The sequence below is a fragment of the Oryzias latipes genome, chromosome 17 (genome assembly GCF_053564925.1).
Source record: "Oryzias latipes strain Hd-rR chromosome 17, Olatipes_Hd-rR_3.1".
NCBI lineage: Eukaryota > Metazoa > Chordata > Actinopteri > Beloniformes > Adrianichthyidae > Oryzias > Oryzias latipes.
In genome coordinates, this window is record NC_136253.1 from 21353605 (window position 1) to 21368432 (window position 14828).

The 14828-nt window shown below is 37.7% G+C and overlaps 3 protein-coding genes and 1 non-coding gene across 5 annotated transcripts; 2 read left to right on the forward strand and 2 right to left on the reverse strand.

Annotated features, from left to right (window-relative positions):
- Positions 1-1073: 1073 nt before the first annotated feature.
- On the reverse strand, positions 1074-7104 carry LOC101158305 (uncharacterized). Its single transcript, XM_078935469.1, has 10 exons — positions 7066-7104; positions 6423-6496; positions 6286-6335; positions 6010-6164; positions 3294-3469; positions 2929-3056; positions 2703-2847; positions 2519-2621; positions 2010-2091; positions 1074-1898 (listed from the first exon to the last, which is right to left on the reverse strand). The coding sequence occupies exons 2-10, from the start codon at positions 6487-6489 to the stop codon at positions 1812-1814; spliced, it is 993 nt and encodes a 330-aa protein (XP_078791595.1). The 5' UTR covers positions 6490-6496; positions 7066-7104; the 3' UTR covers positions 1074-1811.
- A 475-nt stretch (positions 7105-7579) lies between these two features.
- trnae-cuc (transfer RNA glutamic acid (anticodon CUC)) lies at positions 7580-7651 on the reverse strand. Its single transcript has one exon. It is a non-coding gene; the product is annotated as a tRNA-Glu (tRNA).
- A 355-nt stretch (positions 7652-8006) lies between these two features.
- On the forward strand, positions 8007-10026 carry LOC100125536 (caspase-3). Its single transcript, XM_023965226.2, has 6 exons — positions 8007-8275; positions 8340-8687; positions 8772-8806; positions 8880-8985; positions 9077-9623; positions 9716-10026. The coding sequence occupies exons 2-6, from the start codon at positions 8351-8353 to the stop codon at positions 9858-9860; spliced, it is 1170 nt and encodes a 389-aa protein (XP_023820994.1). The 5' UTR covers positions 8007-8275; positions 8340-8350; the 3' UTR covers positions 9861-10026.
- An 869-nt stretch (positions 10027-10895) lies between these two features.
- Positions 10896-14333, forward strand: catip (ciliogenesis associated TTC17 interacting protein). 2 transcript variants are annotated; one of them, XM_011486517.3, is made up of 10 exons: positions 10896-11031; positions 11106-11230; positions 11683-11868; positions 11941-11996; positions 12414-12500; positions 12594-12761; positions 12833-12957; positions 13584-13657; positions 13753-13811; positions 13933-14333. In XM_011486517.3, the coding sequence occupies exons 2-10, from the start codon at positions 11116-11118 to the stop codon at positions 14083-14085; spliced, it is 1023 nt and encodes a 340-aa protein (XP_011484819.1). In that variant the 5' UTR covers positions 10896-11031; positions 11106-11115; the 3' UTR covers positions 14086-14333. The 2 variants fall into 2 exon arrangements, with proteins under 2 accessions (XP_011484819.1, XP_078791593.1); XM_078935467.1 differs by lacking the exon at positions 12414-12500.
- The last annotated feature ends 495 nt before the right edge of the window (positions 14334-14828 follow it).

The following is a 14828-nucleotide window of genomic DNA, read 5'->3' on the forward strand; positions in this document are numbered from 1 at the left end:
GAAACAACACTTGTTTAAACTTGTTTTTTTTTGTTTCTTACCAACTCTTATTGTGCCAAATAAACAAAATAGTGGCAAAGACCTTCACTTCCTGTTTAAGGGGCTGGACAAATGAAGCGGAAGGGGTTTGGATTTGTTTGCTTACCTTTTGATCTGAGTTGTACCTTTGTGTCTGTCTGTTCTATCTTTTGTTGTCTGTTTTTTTTTTTATTGTTGGAGTAACCCTTGTGCTATCCTAAGCACTTTAACATTGGGAGTTGGGTCATCTAGACCCACTAGACAGTGCTCTGAACCGCTTTTCTTCTATGATTTATGATCTTCACTGGTGTCCATGGATTACATGAAATCTTTCCACCTTTATCCACCTTTGTCATGGTAGGGAGAACACGTCTAAAGATAGCACAAGGGTTAAAGTGTCTTCCTCCCTGGGCGTGGCCAGACAATTAGCTGGAGCCCATAAAGAGGAAGGAGCTCAGTGTGAAGGGAGCTGGAAGAGGGAAGGAGCTTGTGTGAGCTGTGCCGCCACGTGGGTTTCCTGTGAAGAAAATCTTCTGTTACTGAAGCTAAAGGGCGTCTGCCATCTATGTTAAGCACGCCACTCTAGTCACACCACATTGTGACAAAACCTGAAGGAAGTTAAACAAAAAGTAAAAAACTAAATAGAATGAATAAAAATAGAAAATAACAAATAAAAGCCGGAATTTCAAAATAAGTGCATACAGAAAACTATAGCAAAAAAGTATATATTTAAAAGCTGATAACAGACGGACACAAACAGCAGTTTACTCATAGAGCTACCATAAAAGTTGCATTATGCGAACCTTGTTTGTCTTACATGTTAATTTTTGTCCTACACCTTCACCACATGTGACCCCACCCGTTAACCAAGTTTCAGTGTTTGCATGCAGCAATTACAAAAATAGAAAATAGACTTGAGAGATGCAAAACGTAAAAAAACAAAGTTTTTTTTTTAATACAAGAAGTTGAATGCTGATGTAAAAATATATATCTCAGATAAATGCATCTAGACATTAAAGAAAAACACAATTATAAACAACAGACCACAACAAGAATCAAGTTTCTCATCCACAAGGGAGAAAAGCAAGTGTGACAGAAAACGTCCACCACGCTTCTCTTCTCAAAGGACTGCCTCTCCCCGTGCTGCTTTTATTAAGAACACAAGAAGGAGGTAACAATTTCAAGACAAAGAGAAAAGTTCATTAGGGGGTGTCGTATAATGACCCATTTGGTGGATTCTAAGTTCAAACAGGATTCTTTATTAACTCAGGACAGTGTGTCGTAAAACCCCCTCATCCTTGCTGGGATGAGAGGCAGATGAACACACACAAAGCTGTCTAAAAAAGGTAAAAAGGTCAATCTGAGTTAACATTTAAACACACAGTTAAACAACTACATTTACACAATGATAATAATAAAACAATTTCCTTCACAATATAGTTAAGAGTAGATATTTTAAAGTTTGTCTCTTAAAACTACTTAAAAAAATAAAGGAGCAAAAACATCTTAACAGGCTTCACAGGTTGTGTTTCTATCAATTATTCAAACTTCACACAATGAATTTGATGTTTTTATCTACTAAAACCAGCCACTCTATATTTATTAGCCAAGTGTCGAGCAAATTAACCAAATCTAGCACTAGAAAATAACTTTTTCTGCAGCATACAAGCAAGATGGCGGCATAAATAGTTGCAAATATTAGCAGCTTTGTCTACTTTCAGCACACGTGTGTTGGCTCCTGATAGAGACTGAAGCGCCTGTTATTGCTGGCCCATCATGTGTTCGTCCTTCGGTTACTTTTTGTCATCAGAACTTTGCACCGTATCTTCAACTTCTGTAATTTCCTCTTCTTGACTTGCTGGCGGTGCGGGACAGGAAAACTGTCAACACAGTAACACACAAAAATAACATCTTCAGTCTATTTACATATTTGTGGTTGCGTGATCAATTAAATGAAAGGGAACTTGTGTCATTTCTGAGCGTGGGCTTACACTCAGGGGATCAATTTTTTCCAGGAAGTACTGGTACTTCTGTGGTGGGCGAGGAATCGGAGGAAACAGGAAGTTAGAGAGTCTGAGAAAGCAAACACACAGAGGTTGCATTAACATTCTTTTTTTATGTTTTTAAAACCTAACATTAACAGATAAATGTGGAAAAACCATCAAAATAAAAACAAGAAAAAAAACTCATATCCTCTCCAACATTTTCTCTTTTTTTTTTGGTCTGCATTTGCACTTCTTCTTATGATCATGTAAAGATCACTGAGGTCCTGGTTTGCTAGAGAACTTTGGTTTTGTTGTTTTTTTGCAAAAGAAAGGGAGGCAGTAACACAATCGTCTCACTTCCTCCTTGTGTTTTTCTCAAGAAGCTTTACAGCTGAGGCTGATGGGAATTTTTTTTCTTTGTCACGTTCAGAAGACAGAGCAAAGTTCAAACATCATCTGAGCAGCAGCTTAACATCAAAGGCTCAAAATGCACCAACTGGTAACCTGCGACATACCTCTGATGACGGACAAGTAGCAGCACAGCAAGGAGGATCATGGGTATTACAAGTAAAATCCCCAAAATCACCAGAGGGTTGAGTGGGTTGGTTTTTTCCAAAGCTGTAAAACCACAAATGCACCATTTTTGCATATATTGATAAAGCTGCGTGGAACTGGCAGTTGGGTCTGAGGAACACTCACTAAAAATGGGACTCCATTCACTCCATTGAGAGTTCCAAGCATATAACTCTGAGATCTTTGTCCTCATCCTCAACCTGTACGTGATAGAGGGATCCACATTTGGCTCAGTGTAAGACAGCTTTTCAGTCAAATTCTTGACATTCCCCTGTTTTGAAAGGAAACATCAAGAAATTCTCAGCTTTCACAGAACTCCATAAAAGTCAGACACACTGGTTTTTTGATCTACCTGGTCTCCCATGTCCAGCTGTAAGTCGTACCAAGATGCCTTAATTTCGTCCCTGCCAGGAATTTCCCATGATATCTTCAAGTCTCCATCTTTGATCAGTGCAGATACACTCGGTGAAGGTAAGACAACTGTTGCACAAAGAACAAAACACCTCATTTAAAACAAGGTAACATGGAAAAAAAATGACAGATGGCAAAGATCAACAGATTTATTTTTTGATCTTCATAGTCATGACTTTTTTTTTTTTAGGCTTACATAATTTGGTGCAACACCAGGGTGGTTATTTTGTGAAATGGTTCAGTATATTAGCAACAATTTAAAATGTAAATGATAAAATAATGAAATGAAAGAAAAAAACATTTTACTCAGAGATAATTTCTCAAATGAGAGGGTGTAAGTTGTCCATTTGTCCAGAAGGGAGGTGTTAAAACGGAGAGTGACATATTGCACGTTTTCCCTGTCGATTTCCCAAGATAAAGATCCTGTTCTCTCCACAGAGTTCTGTCTTTTAGAATCCACCAATTCCTGATCCTTGCAAACACTAGAAAATACAAAACAGAAGAAAAGACTTAGAACATAAGTGTAGCCCTTGTGCTATCCTAGGCACTTTAGCATTGGGAGTTAGGTCATCTAAACCCACTAGACAGTGCTCTGAACCTTTTTTCTTCAATGATTTGTGATCTTCACTGGTGTCCATGGATTACATGAAATCTTTCCACCTTTATCCACCTTTGTCATGGTAGGGAGAACACGTCAATGTGAGGGTAGGGTCATTTAAGATAGCACAAGGCTTAAATGTGCCCCCTCCATCCATTTCTTATCGTATTAAAGAGAAATATGAGGCTGTTTTATCAACTTTCACTGTCTGAAGCAAACACTTCCGGATTGAAGCCCTAATGCAATGTTCATGTAGCTTCTGTATTTAAGAAATTGAAGTCCATCGGTTCACTGAGTAACCATCACGAGTCAGTCACCATGCAGTCTAATGTCAATTTTTCAATAAGAAAAAAAATTTTTTTGTGCGTCAGCGCTTTTACGTAAAATTACTGACAAATATGCTGCAGGTAAATTCTGAGGTACAGTGGTCCTCGTCTGACGCGGTAGTTATGTTCTAAAAATAGGTGAAATCCACAAAGTAGAATTACGCATGTTTTAAGGCTGTAAAACCTCTCCCTCCACACTTTATTCGCTTTTCTAAGACAGACATGAACATTTTCATACTTTCATCTCGTTTCTCTCTTGCGTAAACTCTTTAACACCAGAGCTTTAGCTCCAGTGTTTACATTCTATCAACTACGGTAAGTCTTTGACCCCTTAACCCTTGTGATATTCTAGGCACTTTAACATTGGGAGTTGGGTCATCTAGACCCACTAGACAGTGCTCTGAACCTTTTTTCTTCAATGATTTGTGATCTTCACTGGTGTCCATGGATTACATGAAATCTTTCCACCTTTGTCATGGTAGGGAGAACACGTCAATGTTAGGATGGGGTCTTCTAAGATAGCACAAGGGTTACGCAAGTAACATAATTCCAGCGGAATCTGAAGCAAAGAAAAACTGTCTTTTCTGGTGAAGTGCTGACATTTCAACAGAAATCAGCTAATTCTGTTGCTGGGAAAAGCGCCTGTATGCAACACTTGACATTGGTTATGTGTTCCATACAAGTGCAAAACCAATAGGCAAAGCTGCTTCTATCCGCATCAGAATCAGATGATTCATGTCAATCGTGCAAACAGTCGAAGAGTGATGATATGTCAAAGAGCATATGCAAGAGTATATGCATACACATTTCCAGTGTTAACGGGTTAAAAAAGTCTCAAAGTGTACACCTTCGTAGAAAAATGAGTCCAGCGTTATAGAATGAAAACAAAGATCTGCTCACGATGGAAGATTCGTGTAAATTTGGCAGGCTGAACACATTCCGTGCAGAAGACACACAATGGAGGAGATTGATTGATAATAGTCTATGGCCAATCAGGATGCAGAAAACACTGACAAACAGCACTGTTATAATAGACATGAAAAAGCATGCAAAACTGCACTAAAAAAACACAAAATAGCAAGTCTGCGGTGAACTGCAATATAGCGAGGGACCACCGTACCATTTTGTTACATGTCAACACTAAGTATTACCCAGCAATTAGGTTGTGGTTGTTTGATTGACAGGTGATTGTCAAAGTCACACCTTTATTTAACTTTAGTGGTCATGTTTAAAAAAAACTTTTGAGCAATCTTCTTATGTCCATAACTCGGGTAGGGCATTCAGAAAAAAACATCCCAAACAACCTATTTTTGCAGGCTGATGTGGATTTTTAGCATTTTATGTTTATTCAAAGATCTTTCATGTTTTTTGTTGTGTTTTTTTGTAGCTGTTTTTTGCATATATGTCATACTGTGCTGCTTGTTCTCTCTGGTTAACTCCATATTAGCCTTACCTTTTAAAAACTTTAGGATTGTTTATTTAACATTTAACAAACCTGTTTTATGGAGTTCATGAAAAATATAAGAAACTATACTTTTTATTGTCTTGCAAATTATTTTATTTTTCCAGTTTTAAGAATAAAATAAAACTGATGCATCAAACTTTAGAGAGTCAAACCAAAAATCTCTTATCTTTTACATTTTAAAGTTGAATTTGAGCCCTTCAGTTTTGATCATTTTTGGATTACCTAAAATATAGAACAAGTGTTTTACTTTACAAAAAATTAGGCTAAAAAATAGATTTGAAACCGATTGTATAAGTAAAAAAAATCTCCCCTAAACACATTTAACCACATAGATTAAAAATATACATTTGTAAAAATATGAACGTTTTTTATATTAAACAGAACATGCAAACAGTAATAGCATTTAGAAAGACAAGCCGTTACATTTACAAAAAATCCGCACTTTGAAGGTTACTCAGCTTCTTTTGTTTTGTGTGCCCTCAGCTCTCTTTCTTCTTGTCTATGCTCAGATTTTCATTCAACTGTGTTTTTTACATACCTCAAATCAAAGATTCCCTCTTTTGTCTCCTTAAATCCTTCAAACATTTGATTTTTGGCTCTGATCAGAACTACTTGATGTGTAAGTAACAGTACCCGATGAAAACAGACATCCCCATGTCTTTCTCAGACGTATGGAATGACCAGGAGCAGTTGAGTACATCGGTTTGGTACAGGAGACAGGTAAAGGTGTGCTCTACATCCTTGTTTTCAATGGCCTCCGTCCCCCCGTTCGAATTCATTAGGTGGACCTGAAGGATTTCACAAACACAAAAAACAACAACTGATCATCTGTGAAGTTCTTACAACAAAATGACTTTTTGTGTGTGTGTGTGTGTGTGTGTGTTTTTGTTATTTATGTTTAGTTCTCACATGGTCTGACAAATAGTCCTCACAAACATCTCCATAGTTTTCTGCACTCACTATTAAGAGAAGAAGATAAATCCATCTGTTTCACCACACTGATAAAAAAATGACAGAACTTCTGCATGTTATCAGAAGACACCCACCGCTTTGTGAGGCCAGCGATAGCAGGAAACTTGTAAAAGGTACAGGAAGAGGCCAAATCCGCTTCATCTTCAACCTGGGGGGGGGGGTGCCAGACAAAATTACAAATTAATTTCAATCAAATGCACTTCTGCTGTTCGTTTGACATCACTTGCAGCTGCACCCAAACCCCGTCACCGTATAAACGACATCTTGTTAAATAATTATGGTGGGCTTTTGGTTTCATCCCCAAGTCTTTCGAACGAAGCCCCCCACCCCCGCTCCTCTGAACACTGCAACACTGTACATGGGTGATTTCCTGGCTTCCTCTTTTTTAAGTGCTTTGCGGCTGATGCAGAGTTCCTGTAAGACATCTCAATGGGTCCACTATTATTTTAATAATCCTTTCTTCACCCTTTTTGTATTAACTTTCCAGTGTGAAAAGTCTTGGAAAAGTTTTCATTTTATAAAGGTCACTGAGGTCATCAGAGATAGTCTCAGAGCTGTTCTGTTGAGACAAACTCCTTATATTTATTACAAAATAAAATTGTTAAAAAGTTACTGCTAACAATTGTTAAAGTGTACATGATATTAGAGTATTGTCAAAGACTCCCAACTGTATTATTGATAGATTGTGATCTTGAAAGGAGAAAGAAAAGCTCTTACCTTCTGCGCCTCCACTTACAGACTACTGGTCTTTTGCTCTCTAAGCTAAATGACACATTTCTAGGGGAAAGACTCAGCTTGACGTCACTTTCTGTACAGACATCCGGGAAGCCGGTGCCTTCTGTGTTTGTGTGTCTGTGTTTTTGTGTCTTTTAGAGGGAATAGAACCAAGCAAAAGTAATTCCACTGAGTGAATTTAACATCAAATGTGGGCAATGTTCTGAGATGTGATTTTTTTTTAATGGCAAATGCCTTCTTATTTCCTTTCATTTTGTTCCTTGTTTAAGGATGTTTAGATGGGTTATTGCATGTTGTCAGCATTATTTTTCTTAAGGATATGTCCTAATAGCCCAGTTTCTCCTGTGAATACCACTTTCTATGTTTAATTTAACTTAATATGTTAGTAGCAGACATATTTGCCTGACAGGTTTTGTTGTTGTTGTTCTTATCAGGTTCAGGAAAAATATTTGACAGCGAAACAAACCTCAGCAATACCACAAAAACAAAACAGTAGTTCCCTGACCGGGAATCGAACCCGGGCCGCGGCGGTGAGAGCGCCGAATCCTAACCACTAGACCACCAGGGACTGCGCTCCCTCACGGTGGAGGTGCATTGACAAATTGTAAAATATTTATGTCGGTGCATGGATGTGCGTTATTTTGATAAACTGTTGGATTTTGTTTGTTTTTACATTTTTAAAAGGGAGTGGCAAAAACAAAGAACAAATTGAAGAAAATGTCTTCCCATCCCCTCTTTTTGGCACAGAACAGCGCCTGTAAGTTATGAAATGCTAAATACATTAGAGACTTACCAGAAGTATGAATAATACTTTTTACTCCTCTGAGCTCCAACTGACTATTCAAATTTAGGCAGAGCAAAATTTGTCCTGGAAAAAAATGAAAGACTAGGCGGGAATGTACATTTGTCACTAGGGGGCGAAACCACGTCACGTTCGTCTTCCTTACATCTATATTTTTTGGAATTGCAATATTAAGTGGCCCAATGTCCAATTTCCTCGTATATTTTCTCTTAGCTTGCCTTTTTGGGTGTCTGACCAACAGAGTTTACCAGAAGCCTTAGCGGCAGGAGTGTTCGGTCTGTCAGGGATTTTCCTGAAAGCATGGTTTCGATTTGACCGCTGGGTCACCAGGAAGAAGAAGAACTATCCTCTTTGCGCATTCATTGAAGGAAAATATCCAGGAATTTGAAGGTACAACTCTTTAAATACTTTCTTTTTAGGTTTAAATCAATTACATAAACGTTTCTGTGTTTAGTCCTTCCCAGCATGTCGGCTAAAGACACTTTAAGGAGTAATAAAACAGCTATTCTGTCGACTTTGTGCGCGGATCAGAGGCTCATCCTCAACAAAGTCCATGAGAATCGCCTCATTACGACTCGGGAGTACAACAACCTCAAAAGCATCAACAAAGAAGACGTGGAAGGACACGTTGTTGAGCTTCTGGATAAGATTTTGAATAAAGGCGAAACAGTCTGTCAAGATTTCCTCAAAATCTTGCAAACAGATGAGGAAATTAAATCTACTTTTCCAGAACTGAAGCAACAACTGCAGCTAGAAGAAATCTCTTTTCCTAAGTCAATCCAAGTGTCCTCTTCAAACGATGGTATTTAAACACGCATACCACCCGGAATATGTTGCATTGTGTGTGTTTATGCTGGCTTAATTATTTTCTTTCACTTGTACTTAGAATACATGCTGCACGACAACAAGAGGCAGAAAAGGGTAAGGTTTTATTCGACTGTTGAAAGCAGGAGGATTTCTCACCATATCAATAAAATGTTCTCTTCTCTCTCAGGAGGAGGTTTATCAGCTGAACACTCGTCCTGTCGGCATCTGCGTGATCATAAATAACCAGAATTTCTTGGACGGCTCAGTGAGAAGAGGCACAGAGAAAGATGCTGGCATGTTTTACATCATTTTTAAAGATGTTATTGTTTGTTCATGGCTTAAAATCAACCATGTCTCGATATATATATTTTTTTTTTTTTGCAGAAAGCCTGGCGGAGGTGTTTTCATGGTTGGGGTTCAGAGTGCTGATGTGCAAAGATCAAACCAGTGATCAGATGAAGGGGACCCTGGAATGCTTATCATTACTGTCCAGCTCCACTGACCTGCTGAAGCTTCAGGCTCAGGAGTGGTCTGAGAGCAGATACGCCGGTCCTCAACAAGCGCTTCAGCACGGCGATGCATTTGTTTGCTGCATTCTGAGTCATGGACAAAAGGGAATGGTTTTGGGGATTGACCAGATGCCCGTTCCTATTAAACATATAACCCGAATCTTCAAGGCATCTGAGCAGTCAGCTCTCACAGGGAAGCCCAAAATGTTCCTGATACAAGCCTGCCAGGGAGGGCAGATCCACAAAGGGGTGGCACTGACAGATGTTGAGGCGGATGATTGCAGTACACAAACCATCCCAGAGGAAGCAGATATCTTGGTTGCCTTGGCCACTGTGGAAGATTACCCAGCTTACAGACACATTTCTGAAGGCAGCTGGTTCGTCCAGTCTCTGTGTCAGCAGCTAAAGGAGCGCTGCCCCAAGTAAGTGAAGAAAATTCTCCAACAGCTCATTTCATTGTCACTGCATGGAAAGATGAACTAGCAATTTTTGTTGATTGTTCACATTGTTTTAGAGGAGAGGACATCACTGCCATCCTCCACCATGTGAATGATGATGTGGGACTGAAGGAGGGCTCCTCCCGCATGCCCGGTGCCATAAAGCAGATGCCTGAAGTGAGGTTCACACTGAGGAAGAAAGTCGTGCTGACGCCAAATTAATGTGAATTTATACACTCCTTTAAACAGTCCAGAAAGCTTATTTGGCTCTGGAAAAAACTGTCATAATATGTATTTTTCTCTTTTATTGTCTTTATTTACATTGTATTAAGCTTTTTACACAGTCACAAATGCATCTTAAGAAAATAAAGTTGAACATGTGGTGAAACTCAGTCTTAATTTCCTTTGATGCTGTCAAGAACTGGGGATTCTGGAGGACATAAAAGAGCAGGAGACTACTAACAGGATTTTAAGAAAGTACAACAAAAAATGTGGCAGAAACTATTAACTTATTAAGTTATCTTAAGTTGAAACTTAAACCTGTCATGAACAGGGATACGGAAAAGCTGAAAACAATATATGAAAACCTTCTCTACATACGAAAGCTGAACTTAAAACACACCATACTCAAGATTTTTAGAATTTTATTACATGCAGGCCTCGATTTCAGATCAGTGAGATTTTTTTTATTATATATTTGTCCCAACGTGCCAAAAAAATGTCCAGCTTTTTGATTATGAAGGAACATAATTTCTCTGTAGAAATTTGGAGAACTCGGTCTGCCTTTTTTATGTGTACTTCCTTATTTTCATGTTTTGTTATTAATTTTTAATCTTGACTGATTTGTGTGGTTTGTTTTAATTTGGCAACTTGGTAGAATTTGAACAAGTCATAAATGAGAAAAAAGTAAATTGATCGATTGAAAATTAAACCCTTCATGAACAGGGAAAAGAGATCACAAAAAGTGTGTGTGAAATCATGATTTTTATCACAGAATACTTGTCACTACAGAATTCAGTCTTTAATATAACATTATTTTTACAGTATTTTGTTCTAAAAAGCTTTATGTGTGAAAAATCTCTACTTGTCATCTCTGGGCAAAAAAAAAAGTCCCAAAGCCTAAAATCAGTAATTAATTTCGCTTTACTTAGTCTATTATACTTGCAACAAAAATAAATCTCAATCTCTGAAATTATAATGGAAACAGCAAAAAATGAAAATGAATAAATAAATGAAATGTAGTGAAAGTGTGTTTTCTCGGGAACTAGTTGCAGCTGCGCATTAATGCTGCGCGGCTACAAGTGTTTTGCGTGGCGCTGTTGTCATGACAACTGGGTACGCTGCTGTTGCGTGCTTCTTATCTTCATTCAAAAAAAGAAGAACAACCCACCAGGTGAGTTCAGAAAACACCGTAATATCCTAGAAAACCCAGTCTTTTGTTAAGTAGCAGTCAAAAACTTGTTTCAGGGAGGTTCGAATGGAAGCCGAGGAAGACAAAACGGTTCGTGTCGGGGACTCTGAGGCCACAGACGGACCCGAACACAGACAGCCGGAAGCCTCTGATGACGCTGTCGCCTTGATGTCCAGCTTTGGTGAGTTAATTAAACATTTTAGCTGCAATATTGAACTAACTACCTGTTAGTAAAATTTGCTACATATGCCTTTTATGATTTTTTTTTTTTACTATTTCAGTAGCAGCTTTAACGATTGATTGGTTGATTGACTAATAGATTCATTGATTGATTGAGTGATCGATCGATCAATATCACTTTATTTTCAAACACAAAATAAAATAGTTAAATAAACTTAAGCAGAAAATAATGAAGTACTCAAAAAAGGATGAAGGTTGAAGAAAATCTTGGTAAAAGTTTAATGATTTTTTTCAAAGAATAAGCAATCTGGTTAATATTGGATCCAAGAGACATGTTGAAAATAGGAGAAACATGATATGGATTCTAATTTACAAAAAGTGGCTACTGCATTTGTTTTGAGTGGTTGTTGTTAAAAGGCTGATTGTGTCTCTCATTCTTTCTGTTTCTGGTAGAGCCTGAGGAGCTGCAGAGGTGTGTGTTCACAGAGTCTTTGGTAGTCTTATCAGAGAGTGGAAGGGAACTGGGGACATTCAACGTCACAGTGCAGTATGCCCAAAAGGTTCAGCAGCCCTGCTTATTGCTTCATGCTCAAAGCCATGGAACAATTGATGGCGCTCCCTGTGGAACAACAGTCACAGGTGAGAAAAGAAAAATGTTCAGTGACACATTTACAGCTTTTTTTTCAATTATTATTATTTTTTACCTCTAAGCTTTCATAAGCTGTGAGCTGGAGGTTCTGGAGGAAGAATATCATGAATATATCAAGGTGTGTCTGTTCAACTTTGTTTCTACCCATTGATTGTATATAATAACTGGATGGAGCGTGTGTGACGTCACCCATAAAAAATAGCTCACTTCAAGTTGAATTAAGTCAATTCAGTAGCCATTTTTTTGGGATACGGAACCCATCATGATGAACCCAGACGAGGTCAGTGAGCAGTGATTGGTCGAGTCGATCTGAGTCATTGTTTCAATGGCAAATATTATGTCTGAGTATAAGTCTATATGGTACTTTGGCCTCTTAGAGCCAGCGGGTACTTCCTATTTGGACCTAAAGGGGGGAAGGGTCACTCAGTCCAGTTCTCTCATACAATCTGTGGTTTTTCCTCAAGAATTGATTCTATACATATATTTATATGTGTACATATCTTGAAATTTTGCTTTCCCTTTTTAATACATCAAGCTTGAAGGTCACAGTGTGGATAATAGGTGTCATATGGTGCAAAAGGATGGGAATATCCTCATTGAAAAAGTTACCACTATAGAAGAGGTAAATGCAAGGTGTTGAACGCTGAAAAAAAACTCCTTGTTACTTTTACATGTTTTTTATTCTGTTGTGCATTTTATGTGTGTGTGTGTATAGGAGGTGACAAAAGAAAGCGCCTCTTATCCCATGTCTTCACTAAGAGGGCTGATCACTGAGGGCTCCAGCCTGCTGCTGATGCGCCTGATCACTCTACGGAAGACGGTTCCAGAAAACATGCAGTTTGTCACCTTGGATAAACAATTAAACATCATCCACATCACGTTTGTGAGTATGTATGCCTGGTTGTTGATGGTTTGTTAGTGAGTTAAGCTGCAAACTGGGATTATATTTTTTAGAGCGACCTCGGTGAGAAGCAGATGGAAGTTAGCGGCCAAGTCAGGGAAGTCTTTGGGATACAAAGGATGGTTCACTGTGGGAAAGGCAGACCTGACACTTGGGAAAACTACTTCCTGACTAATGGGTAAGTTCAGACAGCAAGAACTAAACCCAGAATAAGGATGGCATGGAAATGTTCATTTTGTTTTATTTAGTAAACAATTTGTTTTATCTTTATTTATGTAGTCTGTTCATGACAAATACATATAACTTGGATTAAGCATTTGCTGCCCTGGAAGAAGTGCAAACTCGGTATATTGTAAAACAGCAACTATGGAGGCAATAAATTAAAGTAACTAGCAAATCCAGCAGAATAATCAGCTGTTTTAAAGTTCTGTAAATGTATGTAAATATTGCAGTGAACTGGTGTGTAGGGTTAACTTTTCTAAAAAATAAAAAAAATAATAAAGTAGTGAAAACATAACAGACATGCATCAAACCACTGTTGTCTGCAGCAGTTTTTTATGACTTTTTTTAATACACTAATCTGAATGTGCAGCCAGAACCGTGTTTTGCAAAATCAATGTACACATGACTTTACATGTAATATTGTTTTAACTATATTAGAGTACTTAATTAGTAAAGGTTTAATAGTAAAACATTGTTAGAGTGCTTTAACTGAATATATAACTGCATAAATTATATTTGGTCTGAGTAATCCACTTTTATTTTGACTTTTTTGCTTGATTTTTTAATTTGCTATTTCTGCAGGCATCTGGTCAGCAGACATCAGGTTGGATCCCCAGTCACTATGAGACTATTGCAACAACCACCAAGGACAGAAGGTGAATTATTTTCATACAGAGAACCAGTTGCAAACAGACCACAACTACCATAAAGTTAATGGATTGATTAGGTTTGTGCATATATCTGTTCATAGGTCCTGAGAAGGTTTCTCTGACGCAGGTAGAGAGAACGGTTGACTTCCTAGAAAGACAGGTAATTAAATCTTCTCATTTACATCAAATGAATAAATAAACCCTGTTTGTTGGATCTAATTTACTGAAAAATCATCATTTTTCCAAGTCACACCTTGTGTGTCAATGTCTTATTTTTGCAGAAGGAACTGAAGGAGGAGTACGCTTTGTACCTGCGACAGCACCCTGAAATCCGAGCCCTCATTTCCGACTTCATGCAGTTTTTGCTGCTGCGGAAACCAGAAAATGTCTACAAGTTTGCCAAAGAATACTTTAGCCCTTTCCCCATCCCCTAGAGCAAATCTGACTTTTCTGCACCAAAATCAGTATTAGTGGCACATCTTATTAGTATTGAATATGTTTTATTTGTTTACAAGAGATGTCAAAATAGAAAGAGCTTCAGTGAACACGTTCATTCTTTGTGAGAGGACAGAGGTTAACTTTCTACAGTTTCTACAGAATCTTTTTAGACAAATACACAATCCTTTCTTATGTCATATTTATTCAGCATATGTGGTCTCATTAAAGTCCTTTTTTCCTCATACTTTGTATTGTTTTTTTCCTTATAAATTATTAAACATATTGAAAACACCATAATTAAATGAAAAAGAATGTAATATTGCTAAGTCAAACTGAGAAAAGTTAAAAGGTAGCATTGACAATGTAAAAAAAGAGCGTAAACAACATAATAAAAAGAGAAGTGGGGGATCATTTTGTATTAGCAGTTTTATCTTCGATAATATCGTTAAAAATTTCAATAGCTTTCTTTAAAAAAAATTAAAAAAATTTTTTTAATGAAAATGCGTTGAATACAACAAGACTCGGAGCTCAAGTAATTCCCAAATGTTTGGTCAAAGAAGTTTTGTACTGTTATCTGGGGAGTTCCGGTCGGTTATCCCCAGACCATAAATATGTCATATCTCACAAACCGGTTTTTGAAACATCCGGTAATGTTTCAAAATAAGAGAGATTTATATTATTTAGAAAGTATTTATAATTTTAAAATGATTTTTCGCTTGTCAAACGGAACAAAAATGAA

Coding starts and splice junctions, on each gene's coding strand:
- catip (XM_011486517.3), top strand. CDS start 11,116: ATGGAAGCCGAGGAAGACAAAACGGTTCGTGTCGGGGACTCTGAGGCC. Junction 11,997..12,413: donor AATATCATGAATATATCAAG/GTGTGTCTGTTC, acceptor TAATACATCAAG/CTTGAAGGTCACAGTGTGGA. Junction 13,812..13,932: donor TTGACTTCCTAGAAAGACAG/GTAATTAAATCT, acceptor TTATTTTTGCAG/AAGGAACTGAAGGAGGAGTA.
- LOC101158305 (XM_078935469.1), bottom strand. CDS start 6,489: ATGAAGCGGATTTGGCCTCTTCCTGTACCTTTTACAAGTTTCCTGCTA. Junction 2,848..2,928: donor AGCTGGACATGGGAGACCAG/GTAGATCAAAAA, acceptor CTTTCAAAACAG/GGGAATGTCAAGAATTTGAC. Junction 2,622..2,702: donor TGAATGGAGTCCCATTTTTA/GTGAGTGTTCCT, acceptor GTGGTTTTACAG/CTTTGGAAAAAACCAACCCA.
- LOC100125536 (XM_023965226.2), top strand. CDS start 8,351: ATGTCGGCTAAAGACACTTTAAGGAGTAATAAAACAGCTATTCTGTCG. Junction 8,688..8,771: donor AGTGTCCTCTTCAAACGATG/GTATTTAAACAC, acceptor ACTTGTACTTAG/AATACATGCTGCACGACAAC. Junction 8,807..8,879: donor ACAACAAGAGGCAGAAAAGG/GTAAGGTTTTAT, acceptor CTTCTCTCTCAG/GAGGAGGTTTATCAGCTGAA.